At 51.8% G+C, this 18,041-nt stretch overlaps 1 protein-coding gene across 7 annotated transcripts in view; it reads right to left on the bottom strand.

Annotated features, from left to right (window-relative positions):
• Ttc7b (tetratricopeptide repeat domain 7B) overlaps positions 1-18,041 on the bottom strand; it is a 275,916-nt gene that overhangs the window by 68,973 nt on the left and 188,902 nt on the right. For 3 of the 7 annotated variants that reach the window (XM_027419105.2, XM_027419106.2, XM_035445979.1), the window contains one exon: positions 2,749-3,761. The exons of 3 other annotated variants lie outside the window; for them this stretch is intronic. In XM_027419105.2, the coding sequence (XP_027274906.1) occupies positions 3,540-3,761 (222 nt within the window). In that variant the 3' untranslated portion in view covers positions 2,749-3,539. Of the gene's footprint in view, positions 1-2,748; positions 3,762-3,853; positions 4,839-18,041 lie in introns of those variants that run through there. One more of the 7 variants, XM_035445976.1, reaches the window with a different exon arrangement.

Raw genomic sequence — 18,041 nt, 5'->3', positions numbered from 1 at the left:
CAAGGAAGACCTTACTGAGACTTGGATGGGGTTCATGCCTGGAGACTTAGGGAGCTCCACCTTCAGGCAGCCATCTTCTGGGGTACAGCTGAGAGTCATCAGGGTGGGGGTGAGACTGAGACCTGGCTTGGTCTCTCCTTCCTTCTTGGCCTGTGGAGCTGTGTGGGTATGAGTGCCAGGCTCAGCTCATGGGCAGGCGGGTAACTGTATAATAGGCGCCACTGTAGGAGAACGTTCTGCGAGGCCAGTCACATGCTTGTGTGTGGCATTCACTCTGAAACCTAGCAGAGATCTATTCTTCCCATGTGGCCTATGAGGAAACCGAGACACTGAGAGACCCTGTGATTCATCAAAGGCTCCTCAGAACTGGGGGCCAGACCCGGGTGAAAAGCCCGGCTCAGATGACACCATAGCCCAAGCCCCTGGCTCTCAGGGCTCTGCTTCAGGCAGCTGTGGTATGAGCCTCAGGTCATTCAGCAGGACCCAGAGCCCAAGCATGCTCTCTGAGACCGAGAAAGCCAAGGAGGTGTGAGACTGGTAGACAGAATGGGCCTCTGTGCCAAACACATCCTACCTCTTCACCTTGTCCCCCACAACAGCCTCTGTCTCCATGAGTAGCACTTCTGTCTTCCATATCTGTGAATCCGTCTGTGTAGCAGACAGGAGGAACCTTTGGCATATCCCGGGTGACAGTCACTTTCAGCCTTGTGCAAAGGAGGAAGCCCTTGACAGGGCCTGGGCTGCAAAACACGCTGTGTAGGGATCAGTCTCTATGAATATGCCCAGTAGTCCTGAGGGGAGGTCACTGCCTCCATCTTGGAGACTGGAGATGAAGGTCCTTTCGCCATTAGAAGGGAAGATCAGTGGCCAGATCTGTGTGACCCACTGTCACTAAGGAACCCTATTGTTCTCAGGGAATGTTAGGGGCCAAATGGCAGATTGGGAATGGGGAACCATGGTGGAGACTGTAGCCTGCCAGATGGCCAGCTGAGGCTCCTGGTAGGGGTGGAGTGCAGACCTGAGAAAGTGCCTGCCACCTTCTTGCCACCTCTTGTCTCCAACCCCAGTCAGGGCCTGTGTCTGGGAGGAGTCCTGCTTGCAGGCCTAGCACTGAAGATCTGGGTGGCAGCCCTGTGAAGTGATTGAATCCTCACTGTTCCCTGTCTGGTATTCCACAATCCTGATAGCTGCCTGTTGACGCAAGGCCTAACCCGGAAGCAGATTGGGGAGGGCTAGCTGTCCCCATTTGGCAGTAAGCCCTGAGAGGAACAGACTCAGGATTGCTGAGGAGGTGCAAGATTGTGGGAGTCCCCTAGGGCAAGACCCTGGAGAGGGGGCCACAGCCTGGCTTTTTGGAAGCTCCAGTGTCTGCCTGAGATGTCTGCAGGATGTCCTTTTCCTGGTTCCATCCTGTGATAGTGACGTGTGGGTGGGAATAGCAGGAAACCAGTGACCAGTGGGGTGGAAAAATTGGCAGAGGCAGAGTGGAGGGGCGCAAGCGCACATGTGTGTGGGTGGGGGTGGGGGTGGGGGTGGGGGTGTCTCTGAGGCCCCATGCAGCCAGTCAACTGCTGGTGTCCCCAGAAAAGACTGGAGCTAAGTGTGTGGACAATGTTGGAGCAGGCAGAAGAGCCAGAAGAAGACTGGGAAGCAGAACTAGTGTAGGGAGAGGTAGGAGTAGCTATACGGGAGGCCATGGTCGCCTGACACAGCACCCTAGGGTGCTGCTGACCATACTACAAGATGGTCAGCCCTGCATCAGCCGCCTCCAGCCTGGCCTTGAGAGGTGGTTGGGGGAGGGGCGGGAATGATGCTGGTTGAGATCTAGAAAGCGGTGGCTCTGGAGTGCACCCCATCACAAGAGAAGGGCACAGAGTGGCAGCAGGCCACATACCTAGCTCCTCTCAGAAGATCCCTTCTACTACCCCAGGCCTTAAGCTAGGGTGCCAACCACTCCAGCCTAGTGTGGGCTCTGAGGGCAGGATGTACTCTGAGCTCTGCCCTTTGCTTCAGCTGTTCTGGTTTCTTTCTGGGGGATGTCCCTTCCTCATGGATCCACCCGGCTTGTCCCAGCTTTATAAGAAAGGCATCCCTGACTACCTTCTCTGAGATGGCACCATAGCTCCTCCCTCAGTAGGCCATGACCCTGCTTTGCTGTCACCTCTACCATGTGTACATTTGTCTGTTTTTCCTCGAGACTTGCCTAGGTCACAGTCAGCATTAATGGAATTGGGGCATCTCACACATGGCCTGGTCCCCAAAGCCTCTCTCCACAGGGAAGACCTTGACATCTGGCAAAGGCAAAGCCTCAGGCTTACATCTCAATGGCCTTTTTTTTTTGCCAGGTAGTGAGTGTCTTGACCTTTCTATCTCCTCATGAATGAATGAATGAATGAATGAATGAATGAATGAATAAGTGGATGAGCAAATAGTTGAGAAAGGCCTGGCAGGTCAGAGAGCAGGCTAGACAGTCAGGGCCTCTGGAACCCTGACACACAGATGGATGCAAATGAGGAGCTAGAGGTCAGGAAGGTGTAAAGAGCTCACACAGCTCAGATGTGGACTGAGGAGCCAGCCCAGGCCTGAAGCCATTCTCTGTAGTTGCTTTTTGTGGAGTCGGTGTAGGTCCCTCCCTGTGCCCAGCAGACTGTTTGTAGCAGGCTCCAGAATGGGAGAGCTTTATAGCCCACAGATGAGCCAATAGCTGTTCTCTGGTCTGCCACCTTTGTGAAAGACAAAAGCCAGGGGTCCATTTAAAAATCATTTTTTTATTAACATCATCTTCCTGTTTAGCCAAGTGTCTGTCATGTATAAGGAATGTCGGTAAATATTCCATTTGAAGTTTCTTTGTACATATTTCCATCGATAAATAAACTCTGAATTCACATAAAAAAGTTAAACTTAAATAACTCATATTTCCTTCTCTTGTAACAGCCATATATTGGTAAAATATAAATATTCTTAGACTCAGGCTTTGCTCTAGGAGAACAGTAGAACAGTAATTCACCACTTGGTACAACTGTTGACAATAAAACTGAGAAGTTGTCAGCTGGTGTCCCGGCATGGACGAGCACTGAGGTGGGAAACAGAAAATTCACATTTGGTTTTGGGCCAAGGGAGGGGCAGGAGAGGTGGCGAAGGGGACGGAGGACAGGACAGTTGCTTTCCTTACAGCACTGATAAAAATAATCTGTTCTGCCGCTGAATTTTAACCTGGAATATATTCTTCTACATTCGCTGATTAAGTCCTTAATCATTTTACTTAAAACCCAGGTGACAACTAACTGAATATGGCACATAATCCATTTTGAATGACATCAGTAGATTCAAAAAATGACCATGGATCTGGCAAAAACAACAAGAATGAATGAATGCAAGAGGGGAGAGCGATGATCAGGGTTGGCATGGTTACTCCACTGTGGTCAAACATCCATCCAGGGCCTTGGTACTGCAGATCCATTCACTGGGTGATAGGATGACTCCTGGCAGCCTGGACGGAGCATCCTGGGCCTGTGTGGCAGGTAAGGTGGGCTGTCCTCTCAGAGCACTCGGGGGATGACGGTGAAGGGTACAGCAGGGCTGCTGGCCTCCAGCTCCAAGGCCGTCAGGAAGCACTCGGTGGCTGCTGCGTCGTTGCCCTGAGCTTGGAGGACCTCACCCAGCCCGTTCCAGACTTCATGGGCGGTCGAGTTCACCTGCACTGCATCCCGGAGGATCTTCTCAGCTAGACTGTAGCGGCCCAGCTGGTGAAGGACCAGGGCCTGTGAACAGAGTCAGACACTCAAGGAGCGCCAGGTACCTACCTGACCTGGGCTCCTGACTAAGGACACTGGAGGTAGGAATGTATCTCCTACTATAGGCATGCAGCAAGTTCTCACTAACTCCTGGGCTCAGGGGCAAGAATTAAAGACATTGTTTGACCACATGAAACTGCTGAAATCCATTGACCTTTGAACTCCAAACATGGCAATTTCAGCCATTTGCACGGTAGCAAGCATGAAGCCATCCTGGGCTACAGTAAGACCCTGTCACCAAACAAAGCATCACCAAACAAAGCAACCCCTCCATTCAAAACAAAAACCAAACCAAAATAACAACTATACCCCAAACAAAAACTAAACAAAAGGCAATTTTATATGGTTCATCTGAAAATCTATCAAGAATCAACCAATTGAAAAGGTCTGTAGAGACCTAATGTGGCTGACCCACTGTGTCCTAGCTGACACCAGCCTATATGGAAGGGTGTCTGTCATCTGTGGCATCACTAGTTATGACATCTAAAAGTTTCCCCAGTCCCTTGCCTTGATCAAGTACCTTATGCTAATGTCCAGTGCTCAGCCTTGCTCAGCCGTGCACAAAGTCACCTTTCAGCTTAAGTCAGGGTGCATGTGTTGATCCCCAAACATTTGCCCACAGCCACGTTTTCCCGTTGTGCAGGTCAGCAAGTGCCTTTTTAGCTAATGGCCACACCCTTATGTAACCAGCCTTTCCTTCATGTGGAGAGACACTAAGGTCATAGCCAACCTCTACTCTTGAATGTCACAAATCCATGGCTATCTTTCCAGAAAGCCTTTCTCTTTGAGGGATTTCACTTTGCAGACTGTGTTGACCTCTAATTTGTGACAATCTCCCTGCCTCTGCCTTCTAAAGGCATGTACAGACGCTCCACTAGACTTTTACACCTCCGACAACCTCTAGTAAGATGAATTGAGAAACCTTTATGGTCCGTTTATAGGCAGACAAGGTGGGATTGATCTGCGTCGAGGACGAAGGGCCGGGGAGTCCCAGGGTCTCCAGCATCCTTCATGGTGGTCTTCAGTCATGTGGAGAGTCTCTCTCTAGGGTAAACGTTTCCAAAGTGGCAGGTAGAGGCCATGACTCCTTGCAGAGGTCTCAAGCCTGCTGTTGATTTTCTGTGAGGGTTAGCTTTGCTGTTTGGTGCTCCAGAGGTCAGAGGTCAGCAGGTACCCCCCCCCATTCCTCCCATTTCTGCTCTTTATTTGTGTTAACATGAGTGCAGTATGCTCCTCCCTGTTGAGATCTGCATTTCTTTAATAAGCGAGGTTTGCTGGATTCCCTGCGTTCTTTAGGACTCGCTAGGAATGACACTACCATCATCTTCTTTGAACCAAGCCCCCCCCACACATTTATTTGTTATTTTTGTGTACACGTGTGTGCGTGTTCCTGTGTGAGTTCCTGTGTGCCATGTGTGTTCAGGAGCCCACGGAGGCCAGAAGAAGGCATAGAACCCCAGGAACTAAAGTTACATATGGCTGTTTGTGAGCCGCTATGTGGATGCTGGAAACAGAACCTGGGTCCTCTGCAAAAGCCATGAGCATCCTGAACTGTGGAGTCATGCCCCAGCCCCAGCATTCGTGGTATTTAAATGAATAGTTTTAAACCCAGAGGGGGTTAACCCTCCACAGGACTGACACTAGTTCACTGTATACTGTGACTTGTCCAGTTAAGTAGTTTACTTTGCCTTGGCAGGCAGACCTGGATTTTTGCTGCTGTGCAAGACATAAAATGGCTAATCCTGCCTGCCATTCACTCTGTGGGGCACTGGCTCTGTCATACAGCAGTCAGGAGCAGGAAACGGGGGCCATCCACTGTGTTCCAGTGAGCCTCATAGCTACCTTCTGTATCAACATCATGCTGATGGAATTTCCACAACTATGAGTCATATTTTAATAGGTAGAATTACAGGCTTTCCTCTCTACCCTTTGCTTTTAAGTATTTCCTGACCATCTTGCCTTGAACTGTTACAGACAAATGTGACAATCCTTTAGTCAGTCCCTTTGGGAGTCAAACTGTACTTATATTGAAAATCCACGGGTACATGGAGGAGCTCACATGTCTATGATGGATAATTTTCCTGCCCAAGAATATGGCAGGACCTGACAGCCCTCAAATCTAACCTTAAGCCTCCCAATAAGCCCTGATCTTTCTACACACAGCTTGTCCTCACGATTGCACTTTACCAGCAGGCAAGAGCAGTAGGTCAGGTATCAGCACCAAAAGTGGCAGGCACAGTGGCATCAAGAGTGGCAGCTGTGGCCTGAGCCACCATGGGAACAGGGGCAGATGGCGCTCTCTCTCAGAGCACCCATGGAAGAAGCACCTGCAGCAGTTAGTATCTAGGCCCAGAGGGTAACTTCAGCTGACCCCTCCTCAGGAAGTGTACCCTGAAGGTGCCTACAAGGTTGCACTGACTTCCAAGTCACCTGCTGGGAAGAGCCCGTGGTCAGTGGGATGACAGCCAAGGAGCCTTGTGGAGGTCCTCCCCTGGGGGTTACAGAAGGGAGAACCCCAGCTTTGGGGGGGTCTTGGTGGGTGAGAAGGCGGAGGAAGAGGAAAGAAATGGAAGAGTAGGTGTGCTGAGGCAGACGGCAGCAGCAGGTAGACCTTCACAGAGAGCTGGCTGGTCCCAGTGAACATGGGTTTCTTCTCTGCCGCCCCACCCCTCTTAGAAAGTAAGGGAACTGGGTAGGAACAGGGAAAGATATTCAGCCCTGGGGCTGACCTTCCTGAAGGGATGAGTACCACTACAGAACAGATAGCAATTGCTTGCCCAGTGTCTGCGACATGCCCAGCACTGTCCTAAATGCCAAGTGATTCCCTAGGGGACAGCACAGCTGTCTCAGGAGGCATGGCCAAGCCTGCTATGTACCAGGCCGAGGGATACTCACACTATTTAAAAGACAGTGAACTCCAGCTGTGGACAACTGTCAATGTATCAGGTGGCTCCAACTTTTCAGGTGAGTAAAAATAGCTCCTCCAGAGAACCGTGCCTCTGGTGTGCAAATGGACCACTGTGGAATCCCTTTTCCCAGCTCCTGGGTCTGTGTGTTCAAACTTCCCCGTGTGAAACTGGACTTCGTGGGCGGGGGTGGTGGGGACACAACAATGGTAGGTGGTGGGACAACAGCAAGCATTCCCACCCACTGTCTAGGGTGGAGCTCTCCCACCCAGACCCCCTCTAGAAGAAACATGACAACCCATCATCATTTGTCAACCCCAAAGGCCAGAAAGCAGCACGTCAAGGCTAAAGAACTCCTGCCTGCTCCTTCTGGAAAGTGCTATCAGTCTAGCTCTCCTCTGAACCATCCGAGTAGCCAACAGAAGATGGGTGCAGACAGGGTCTGGAAGGTGGCAGCCAGCAGCAGTGTGGAGGGGTCACAGTGGGGACCCATTGCACCTCTCAAGATGCATCAAGATGTGCCATGATTGTGAACTCACGGGAAAAGGGCACTGCGTGGCTTTCCGGGTGAGGAAGAACACTGCAAGCCCCTGGCAAGTGAGTGAAAGGCCACCTTGGCATCCCTGGTTACTTCCCTGCAGGTGGGAACAAGATGCCCGTTCTACTCGCTGGGTCCTCACTGCTCCTGTGGCTTTCAGAGGTGACCCAAGGCTGAGGTCATGGCTATGGCAGGGGGCTCTGTGGTTCTCTGACAGCACACTTTGTGTACACAGGTAACATCAAGGAGTCGCCCTGTGTTTTCTTTGTTTCTCTGCTCACTAGTGATGGCTGCACTGTCCCTCCATGTGTTTCTCTGCTCACTAGTGATGGCTGCACCGTTCCTCCACGTGTTTCTCTGCTCACTAGTGATGGCTGCACCGTTCCTCCACGTGTTTCTCTGCTCACTAGTGATGGCTGCACCATTCCTCCACGTGTTTCTCTGCTCACTAGTGGATGGCTGCACCGTTCCTCCACATGCTGTTTGGGAAATTGCTCCTCATCAAAGTACAGGGTTCTTCAGCTTCGGCCTGAGGCTTGGGAGCATCATCCTGCTCCTTTGTTCATGGCCCAAGAGGACTCTTTGCCTTCCATTGCTTGGGCTTGCTGGGGCGTCCTGTTAGCCAAAAAGTGGGCCCATGTGGGGACCTGGAGGGTACTGTTCTCCCAATGGCCACTGGTTTCACTCTGCTAACGTAGACCCAGCCCCAGTCCCTAGGCTAGGGATTTTGTTTTGCTGTGGCATTTACTGCATATGGGTGCAGCCTGTTGTGAGGACTCCAGGGTATAGGGTAGAGGACAGACCTTGCTAATATTCTATAAGCAAAGTCCTGATGGGTGCAGTTGATCGACACCCTCAGTGCTAGGTAGCTGGTGGGGTGGTGGTGTCTCTGTGGTTCCTTAGTGGTTAGGTTTTGGGCCGTCATAGACCTGGACCTGACTCCTGAGGTGGAGACAGACTGCCACTCTCAGGTAACCTTGGAGCTTCCCAAGAAATGTGTTCTGTGAATAAATTCCTAAAGCTGGAGGCTTATGGGGGCTGCCAGTGTGGGCTTGTCATAGGAATGAAAGATAGGCCTCTCCCTACTCCCTATTTCCCCAGCGAGCCAAGGCCATCTGGGAAATCAGTCACACTGTAGGAACCACCATCTTATGATCTTGATATGCAAAAGGTTGGCTAGAAGTATCTGGGAGTTGGCCATGTGACCCAGGCCCTTCCATGCCGTAAGGGGCCTTCTTTCCCTGCCCCGGCCTTGAAGAGCATTTCTGCCCAGAACGCCAGCACCTGTTCCAGCCCCCACAGGTCCTGCCTGTTCTCTCCAAAGACCAGAAGCCTCACTCCAGAGCTTTGCATTTAGCTGCTCCCACTGCCAGCTGGCTGTAGCCTTTCCATGGTTCAGCCAGGCTGGCTGCCAGTGGACTCATTGCTGAGCCCCTCTCACCACCTCAGTCAGCCTAGCCCTTCCTGCTGGAACTCCAGTGCCATCAAAGTCCGGGCCCTCCCTGTTCCCTGAGGAGCCCAGGACCCACTGCTCTCCACAAGTAGGTCGGAGGCACTGGCTCTCAGCCCTCCAACAAGCAAGAGAAAGGGAAGCTGGAGACATGGCCCTAGACCTCACAATTGCTCAGTTTCAAAGAGAGCACAACCTATGGGGTGATGGCCCAGATGTGCTGGGACACAGGTGGGTGTGGTGAGGTCCTGTCTTAGGGGCAGTGAACCCCTTCCAGTGCTGGCCCCGACCCCCTTAATCTCCAACCACTGCCAAGGTGGATATGACTACAGGTCTGGGCCATCGGCAGGGCACTTGCCTGGGCCTTGTGAGCTGAAACTGGAACTGTGATGCATGTGTGTGCCCTCACATAGGGTCCCCTCATTCTTGCGGAGTGAGAGGGAACAGGAGCTCTCCACTAGTCCCTTTCATCAGACACAAATGTAGACAGCTTCCCAAGCTTGTAATTATTGTAATCAGGTGTTTTATACAAATAAGATCTTGGTGATGCACCAAATTAGAAATAAAGGATTAAATTAAACCTGTTATTTCAAATGTGATAAAATGGACTTGGCTAGTTTGAGGGCAATTAGCATCTGCCTTTTTGTTGTGGTAATTACTGCCTTAGACTCAACACCTTGCCACATGCCCAAGGAATATACAGGAGCCCGGGGAAGGCTGCAGTTCTCGGAGTCAGTAGTAGCCTTCAAGGCCAAAGCTCCAGGGAGGAACTTGGACATCTCCACAGTACTCTGCCTAAGAGCAAGGGCAGCCATTTGCTGAGCTCAAGGCATGCCACAGTCTATTGCTTGTCCTACGGATACAGCAGTGTGGGTGTGGGGAACACCCATGAAAGTACTCTTCTCAGAGAGCCCATTGCTAAGAATTCATGTGCTCAGCTATAGTTGGGGCCAGGTGTCCTGTCTCCAGCTGGCTGTACTTTTCCCAGGCAGTGTCTGGGGAATGAGTGCTGGGCGCTGTCCAGGCAGGGTATGGATGACTCTTGCTCCGAATCGCTCCCCACAGTCTTCAGACAGCCATCTGTCACTCACTGGACTTTTAATAGCTTTGTTCCACTTCTAGGTCAGAAATGCCATCATTGAAACCCTGCAGGAGGCAGGGTTAAGGCAAGGGGCTTAAGGCAGTGATGTTTGCCACCCCCCCAAACCACAAGAGAACAAACACCTGGGGCCAGCAGCTTGCGTGAGTTTTTAGTGTGCAAGGAGTTGGTGGGAACTTCAAGCGTGAGCTTAACTGTCCTGTGAGAGAGAATCCCCTCCAGCCCTACTTCCTCACCAGGCTTTCTTGTGGGTGATGGCAGGGCAGGGACTAGATGAGACCCATCATCTCCCCTGAAAAATCTTGGATTCAAGAATATGACTTACCCATTAACTGAGTAACGACCCAGACCCAGTGCCCTGCCCTAACTCCTCTTGCTGTCCTGGGAAAGGGTGAAGGGTTTTTTTTTGGGGGGAGGGGTACCCACGAGTTGGTACAGCTGTGGTGGTCAACCAAAGCAGTGTGAGACTTTGCTCCAGAGAGAGTTGGGGCTCAAACACAGAGGCTTTATGGGGCAGGGAAATAGGCCAATTCCGCATTCACGGCAGTCTGGGTTGAGGATAACCAGCACACATCACTGATCAGAATGAAGAAAATAGTTGGGGCTATTTTAAAAGAATGTTTCTTTCAAGCCAGAGACCGACAGTGAACGAGTCCCACTCTTGGAAGCCCACAGGAAGCGATGGCTTTGACAGGCCGGCTGTATAGTGGCACTGGCCCCCAAGCTCAGGGCTGCCCTGGGCCTCACCACAGCTGCCCTCCTCTGAAGCATCAGAGAAGCTGCCTGTTCTGGGAGCTTTGTGATGCAGCTCAGGGGACTGGATCCGCCCACACTGCTTCCCACTGACTCCTGCAGAGGGAGCTGGACCTGTAGGTGGTGGTGGAGGGGTTGCTCTCGGTTTCTCTATCTGATCCCAGCAGTGAGGCCTGGTTTCCATTAGGCTGTCTTCTGCTTCCTTTGTTTGCTCTGAGCAGAAGACAGGCAAATGCGTGTGTCCAGGACAGTTATGCCAGCCAGGAAGGCTGGCTGGATGCTAGGTGTCTTCAGGCCGGTCATCTGCAGGCACTCCTCTGCCCATGCTCACCAGAGCACACTGCAGGAGGGACTTACACAGTCACTGGCTCCCTGAGAAGGATCCCAGAGGTCAGGTGGCCCTATCATCTTTCAGAATAGAGTAGGCTGGTTTTCCAGCTTCAGTCAACTTAAACAGTTTGGATCCCATTTGCCCAAAGAGCTTCCTGACAAACTTGTGCCCATTTAAGATGCAGAGACAGTGGGCACGCCAGTGAGTTTGCATGCAGCCCTCTCCCTAGCCTCCTGGCACTTCTGTGAGGACAGAGCAAAGGTTAGCTCAAGTTCTGCTCTGGGGACCTGGGCTGAAGGGCAGTGGAGGGGAGGCTGCAGGGACAAAGAACAGGAGGGAAATGCCAGCTGCCAGAGCCCTGTCGCACTGCAGGGAGGGACTTCTGCCAAAGGTCAGCACGGGTTGAGGAAAGTGCTCTGTAACTACTGAGTGAGGCCAAGCTTGGTGCTATGTGGCCTTTCTCCATCGATGATGGACAGGGCTAGGGTGACATTAAAGGTAATCTCTAATCCCTCTGGCCTCTGCCCTTCACCCTCCCCCACCCAGTACTATTTGGACGCCAGCTGCCTCCTCCTCCTCTCACTTTCCTCCAAGCTAACTATAACAAATACTCCAACTTGTAGGCAGCCCCTAGTCAGATCTGGCATATGGTATGTGGCAGGAAGGAGACTACTTCTGCCTTTGGGACAGGGGTGGGGTGCAGAGGTCTTGGCACTTAGCATAAACCCTTGAAGCTCTTTCTCACACTGCTGCCCAGTGCTGCAGACACCAGAAGGAAAGGGCCTGCTGCCTCTCCTGAAGGTTCCACACTGCCCCACACAGGCTCCAGGCCTCTGTTCACCAGGGATATCTGAGGGCAGAAGGTTGCTCTCCCGTGGGGCTCCTTTTCCAGGTCAAATGCTTTACTTGAAGAAATGTGCCTTCTGGAGACTAGGCCTTCCAGCATCAAACTAACTCAGAAGCAAACAGACTTCTAACTCTTGTCAGCCTGGGGCAAACCAGCTACAGAAACAGCAGTCCTCAGCTGACAGGGCTTCTAAGTTTCTGCTTTCTCCACAGCAAGCAGTCTCCTATTCTTGCATCTTCCTGTGAGTCTCTCTTCCTCTCTGTTCCCCCTGGAGCCCGGCATTAATGGACCTCTACTGAATTTTTCTATCTAATCCCAAGCTCTGATGCTCTGAGTTTCCTGAAGTCATGTGGATAAGTTTCCTTCTGTTTCTACCTGGCAGCCCTTAAGGACCTGATGGGAACTTGTGGAATAGCTTCTTTCCTCCTTCCTCCCTTCCTTCTGGGTTGTCCGGGCATGGTGAATTCAACCCTCTCTCCATATGACAGCATTCTGCATCATGCAGGCCCTCTAAGGAGGGGGCCTCACTGTGGGTTCAGAGAAAGTCACCATTAAGCCTGTGGGCAGGGAAGGCTTTTCCTTTTTAAATATTTTTAAAGGCATGTGACTAGTGGATTCTTTTAAAGCAGCTTTCTTTCAGAATGGTTTGAAATATTCTAGAGTGTATTCTGCAATTAGAAACGCTGGAGTGATGGGCTCTCAGGCAGTTGACACTGGCAGTGGGGGTGCCAGAAGCCTGGCTGTAAGCCCAAGGGCCTGTTCAGCCCAGGCCTTCAATTTCCTCTGGCCTAATTTCTTTGAAAGGGGGTGCTCAGCACTAGTGCCAATATATCTATAGGCTTCGGTGGCTTTCAGAGAACTAGGGACCATTGGGACAGTCTGGGAAGGGACCACAGCAACTGGCTAGCCATTTCCAAGGCCTGAGGTACCCCAAAGCCTGCCCCTCCCACAGGAGTGTTCAGGATGCTGTTGGGGGCGTGGAGAGTGGGAGCAGGAGCACCCCAAGGGCCAGCATCCTAATTTTATGGATGGGGCAGGATGGTGGAGGCCAGGCTTTCTTCAGGGTCTGTGGGGGGATTGGTCCCCAGTAAGCAGTCGGCTGAAATCCCTGGTACAGATAATATAGTATTTGCTTATCACCTACATACTTTTGTTTTGTTTGTTTGCTTGTTTTTTTTTTTAAGAGAAAATCAGAAAAAGGAGATTTGCTCAATGTGGTCTTATTGACTGGGAAGTCCAATAACCCCTCACCCTAACCCCTGGTCCATCTTCAGGGTTCTGAAGCAAGGTCACTTCTATACCATGTATTGCACCCACTGCCATGGAGATGTTCTTGCTAGCTGACATCCTGAGATACTTACAATGACAAGGAAAAGTCAGTATGTATCTTGAACAGATGCCCCCCGCCCCAAGAATACACAGTTGGATGAGTCTATGGATATAGAACCCACGAAGGTGGAAAGCCAACTAGCCTATGCTGGAACACATAAATGAGCTGTGGAACATTCTGCTATCTGTGTCCCCAGAGTGGGGCTCTGCCCTCTCTGCTACAACCACAACTATTTCTAGCTCTTTCCTTCCATCCATAAGGGTGAATGGAACACTGTGGGCATCTCAGCAACAGTGTGCCTGTACCCTGTATCTTGCTAGTGACTCAGGGGCACAGGGGCCATATTTCCTGTCACCTGGAGAGCACAGGTGAGCCTGGAGGATGGCCTTGCTCTGGGTCTTGCCCTGGCCTGGTGTCCTGAGCAGAGCAGGGCTGTCCCTTAAGTGTGCAGAACCAATGTCTGTCGGAGGGAAGGAAGCACCCCAGATGACAAGATACAACTCTCTTAACCACTTGCTAAATGGATGAGAAGGCTGAATCTTAGCGTCCATGCTGCATAACTGTGAGTGCTTGTGAGACAGAAGACCTCCAACAATATCTAATTCCTCTTGTGGACACATCATCAACCCAAGGCAGGTGCCTGGCTCTCCAGAGGGTGAGGTCATTTAAAAACCAGTCAAAGCACAATCAGAAGACATTGAAGCAGAGGAGCAGGGTGTCATTGTTACAACAATGTCAGAAGCAGGCACTTTGCCTGGACGCACTGCCCTGGCCCCAGACACCTTGACTTGTCCTGGAGATTATTGTACCATGATTTTGCTAGACGAGGAAGAGGGAGATGTGGCTTTTATAATGGAAAAGATATTGTCAGGCTCAGCTCCTTTCTGGGGTCATGCTGCCTTGGAAAATCATTCCCTGGCAGTCTGAGTGCTGCCCCCTGGCCCTGGTGTCTGAGCACCTGGTGCTTGGGGTTGCTACAGGCAGGGACCCTGGAAGCCAGGCAGGGGGCTGTGGGGAATCCCAGCACCAGAGGAGTTCCTGCTGGCAGCAGTCTGAGGCATGATGCACACAAATTCAACCACCAGTCACCATAGAGGCACTGCATCAGCGCCTCTGTAGCTCTGCCTAGTGGCAGCTATGCCTGGTGTGCTGACCTAATTGAGGAATCCTAAGCAGCATCAAAGGACAGCAGAGAGCAGAAAGCCAGGGCCACTGATGGGGGGGGGGGGTGAAGGAAGTGACAAGGAAGCCTTGGGTCCTTAGCAAGACGTGGGTATGGGCATCTGCCTCACTCTGAAATTGGAGGCAGTTCCTGGTAATGGTCCAGACTGAGTCTCTAGCTTCCCCTCCCCACAACTGCTTTGCTGCAATGGGATGAGCTCATAAGCTGGATCTGATTTGCAGCTTTGGTCCTGATGCTGTGGCAACTGTCATTCCCTAGTCAGTGCATCCTATTCTGTAGGTGCTACCTGGCTGCCCTCACTGGTACTTTTCCATTGGCAATGGGAAGGAGACTAATGTTGACTTATTTATACATCTCCCTGGTTGACTTATTTATTTATATCTACCTTCACCAACAACAAGCCAGGCAGAAAACAACAAGGCAGGACAGCCCTGAATTCAAGCACTTCCCCATGGCCCAAGTCATCCACACAGTGGAAAGTGTGGTGCTAATTACATCCCAGGGGGTGCCTACCTGCCCCCACAGGAGCCTTCTGTCCCTGCCTGTTTGGGAAGGTGGTTTGCCACTCTAGGCAGTGTGCAGAGGCACGGCTGTCTGGGACCACTGTTTCCACAGGTGGTTTGAGCAGGCCCACATAAGAGACCCAGCTCCTTTAGCAGAGGGGAATGCATAGGTGGCATAGCCTCAGGGCCTTGGTTGGGGAGGGCAGAGGACTTCCAATTATGGGCCTGCCATGCTCACAACAATTTACATGTAACCAGACAACAGAGAAACTGTACTAAGGGTTTCCTAGGGTCACGGGGCCTGAGAGTGTGAGTGTGAGAGACCCTGACCCCTACCATGGTGGCCCGAGCCTGGAATCCCTTCCCAGTAGCCTGGCAGATTCTTGGTGCAGTCTTCTTCTTCACCACATGACCATAAACCAGACAAGAAGCTTCAGGAAAGAAGGACTTACTTTGGCTCAGGGTTTGAGGTATAGATCGTGTCAGGGAAGGCGTGGTGGTGGGCAGGGGCTCTTGGCTGTGGAGGCAGAAGCATAAGGCTGCTTGTTTACATCTTGATGGACTAGCAAGCAGAGGGGCTGAGCCATTGCCCTAAAGTCTGGTTCACAGTGACCCACATCCACAGCAAGACCCTACTTCCTCCTTAGGTTCCACTCACAATAGTGCCAACAGTTGAGAAGCAAGTACTCAAACAAATAAGCCTATGGTAGTATAATAGAGCCAAACCATAGTGCCTACCCTCAGTGCCAACCTGTTCTCAGACAAGTGGGGAGGGAGCCATGCCTTTGTGGTGCTCTCTGGACTCAGTCTGACCATTTTCCACCGAACACTGTGAGCAAAAGCCTGGCTCTGGCAAAGTTATGAGATGCCTGGGCAGAAGGCAGCGCTGGGAGCAGCCCAATGGGTGGGCATCCTCTCTCCAACCTACTGTGTGATCTTCTAATGACTGCCAACCTAGACTGAGTCTTGTTTCTCTACAAGTCTCACTTTTTCAGTCTAGAAAACAAAAGGCAGAGTACATGACTGGTAAGGCCTCTTATTTACAAATGTATTTTGGGAGCACCATTACATAGTGTATGCTGTCCCAGGGCTTGAGGTGTAGTAGATAATGTGGCCAGGAAGGCTTCTCCAGGAAGAGACTGGGAAACAGAATGGGGCTGAGTGAGAAGCTGCAAAACCAACCACTGTAGGAGAGAGACCCTGGGGCTGAGCTCTCCACGTGTGGCCAGGGGACAGAGTGGGCAGGGGACAGTTCTGCCCCTCTTCTGCACACAGAGATGCTACAGGTGAGGCTGGCTAAGGGCAGCCCAAGGGCTCCTGGGCTCTCTGCCTTCCCAGGAGCAGGTGGGTGAGTGGGTCTGGGCTCACCAAGTGCCAGAAGGTTCCAGGATTTATAGGAACTTGGAAAGCTGAAGGAAGTCAACAGCGCAGAGCAGGAGCACCAGCTGTTGGAGTAAGGCCTCTAGAGGCAGCTGGACCACCAGCTGCTGGAGTTAGGCCTCTAGAGGCAGCTGGACCACCAGCTGCTGGAGTAAGGCCTCTAGAGGCAGCTGGACCACCAGCTGCTGGAGTTAGGCCTCTAGAGGCAGCTGGACCACCAGCTGCTGGAGTAAGGCCTCTAGAGGCAGCTGGACCACCAGCTGCTGGAGTAAGGCCTCTAGAGGCAGCTGGACCACCAGCTGCTGGAGTAAGGCCTCTAGAGGCAGCTGGACCAGCTCTAGAGGCCATGCTCACTCACCTTTCCTCTCTGGGACTCAGTGTCCAGACAATGCATGCTGTTATCCCAAGCCATTCCAGGCCCTACGACATTTTTGGTACACTACGAATACTCCACAGATGACTGTGGAATGGGCAGCATGTCCTAGACCTGCCCATCACCCCTTTTGTCCAGCTTCTGTGCCAGCTGTACTCTGGGTGGGAGGTAGGGATGATGACGGTTCCTTCAGCCAGGAAAGCAGCTTCCACACCTGTCCCTGAAGGTTGCTCAGAGACTTCTCTGAGCCCCCATATGGACTTCAAAAGGAGACAATGCAAGCTGCAACAGGGCTGCACAGGTAACACAAAGCCTCAGCACTCCCCATACATAGCCTTTTCAATAGATGGGGAACCAAAGAGGGTGGCCTCCACGTGCTGGTTTCAGGCAGGACCATTTGCCTCACTGGGATTCAAACCCGGGGATGATTTACTACCTGCCAGGGTGGATGCAGTCACTTTGGCCAGTACCTTCCCCATCCCTGCCAGGATCTGGCAGGAGTAATTTTTCCATTTTTAAACAGGAACAAACAGAAATGATAAGATATTTTCCGATGAAGGGGGGGGGGTCTGAAAATGATTAGCCCTGGAAAAATTGTCCCTAAAATAACAAGACAACTCATAATCTCATATCTGGATGGGAAAGAGGGATGGGCTTTGCTGGCCGGCGCCAGCCTCCACTCAGCCCCTGCTCCTCACCACACTCTTGCCTTGCCATGCTGGGAAAGCCGCAGCTCACCAAAGAAAGGAGAAACAGACCATTTGTTTGGAAGCAGACTTTCACTGGTAGTTTGAATAAACTTGTTTCCTGGTGCTCCCAACTGAGGCCCAGTGTGGAGGAAGGGAGAAAGTGACCAGGCTGGGGACCTAGTGAGGACCTGGGAGACGGTGGGGTGGGACAGTGTAGAGAAGGTTTCTACTGCAGAGCTCATGGAGAGAACAGACACCCAGCAGGCTCTTGCTTTCCCCACACACTGAGCTCTTATCATTCCCCACTTGAGTGCGGAATAAATCAGCATCAAGATCAGAGGCATCTCCTCAAGAGCTCCCAGGCAGTGCTCAGAGCTAGCGTGGGAGGTACTGTTCACCTGCTGGTAAGGGACCGAGGGACTGTGCTTGTTTGTATGTGGCCCCTGCTATGGGATGGGCTGTGGCCAACACTGAGCATGCCCGGCTTCTCAGAAGCTTGCATAATGACTTGGATGGAGACTGGCAAATGAGAATAATTTAAAACATCCACCACCATTACTGTGGCTATCCTACTCACTGTGACAGGTACAGCCTAGAGATTCAGGAAAGGTAGTGGCTCTTCTGTGCTCTAACCTGGATGGTTACAGGTGGTCTGCTATGGGCACTGGCTGATCCAGGATCAGTTGCTCTATAACCCCACGCCAGACAACTCTTATTCTCTGAGTGGATACCTGGCTAGAAGCAAGCTCCCTCTTTCCTAAAGAACATGCATGTCCACAGGGAGACCTCATGCCTGGCTCCTCCGTGGTCTGTGGGGTCTCTTATTTCCCCAGTGACTTCCACTGCAGCCATGCCTGGGGGAAGG

This window comes from Cricetulus griseus, chromosome 5, assembly GCF_003668045.3.
Source record: "Cricetulus griseus strain 17A/GY chromosome 5, alternate assembly CriGri-PICRH-1.0, whole genome shotgun sequence".
Classification (NCBI taxonomy): Eukaryota; Metazoa; Chordata; class Mammalia; order Rodentia; family Cricetidae; genus Cricetulus; species Cricetulus griseus.
Note: the sequence above shows the minus strand (reverse complement) of the source record. Positions and strands in the feature narration are given on the sequence as shown.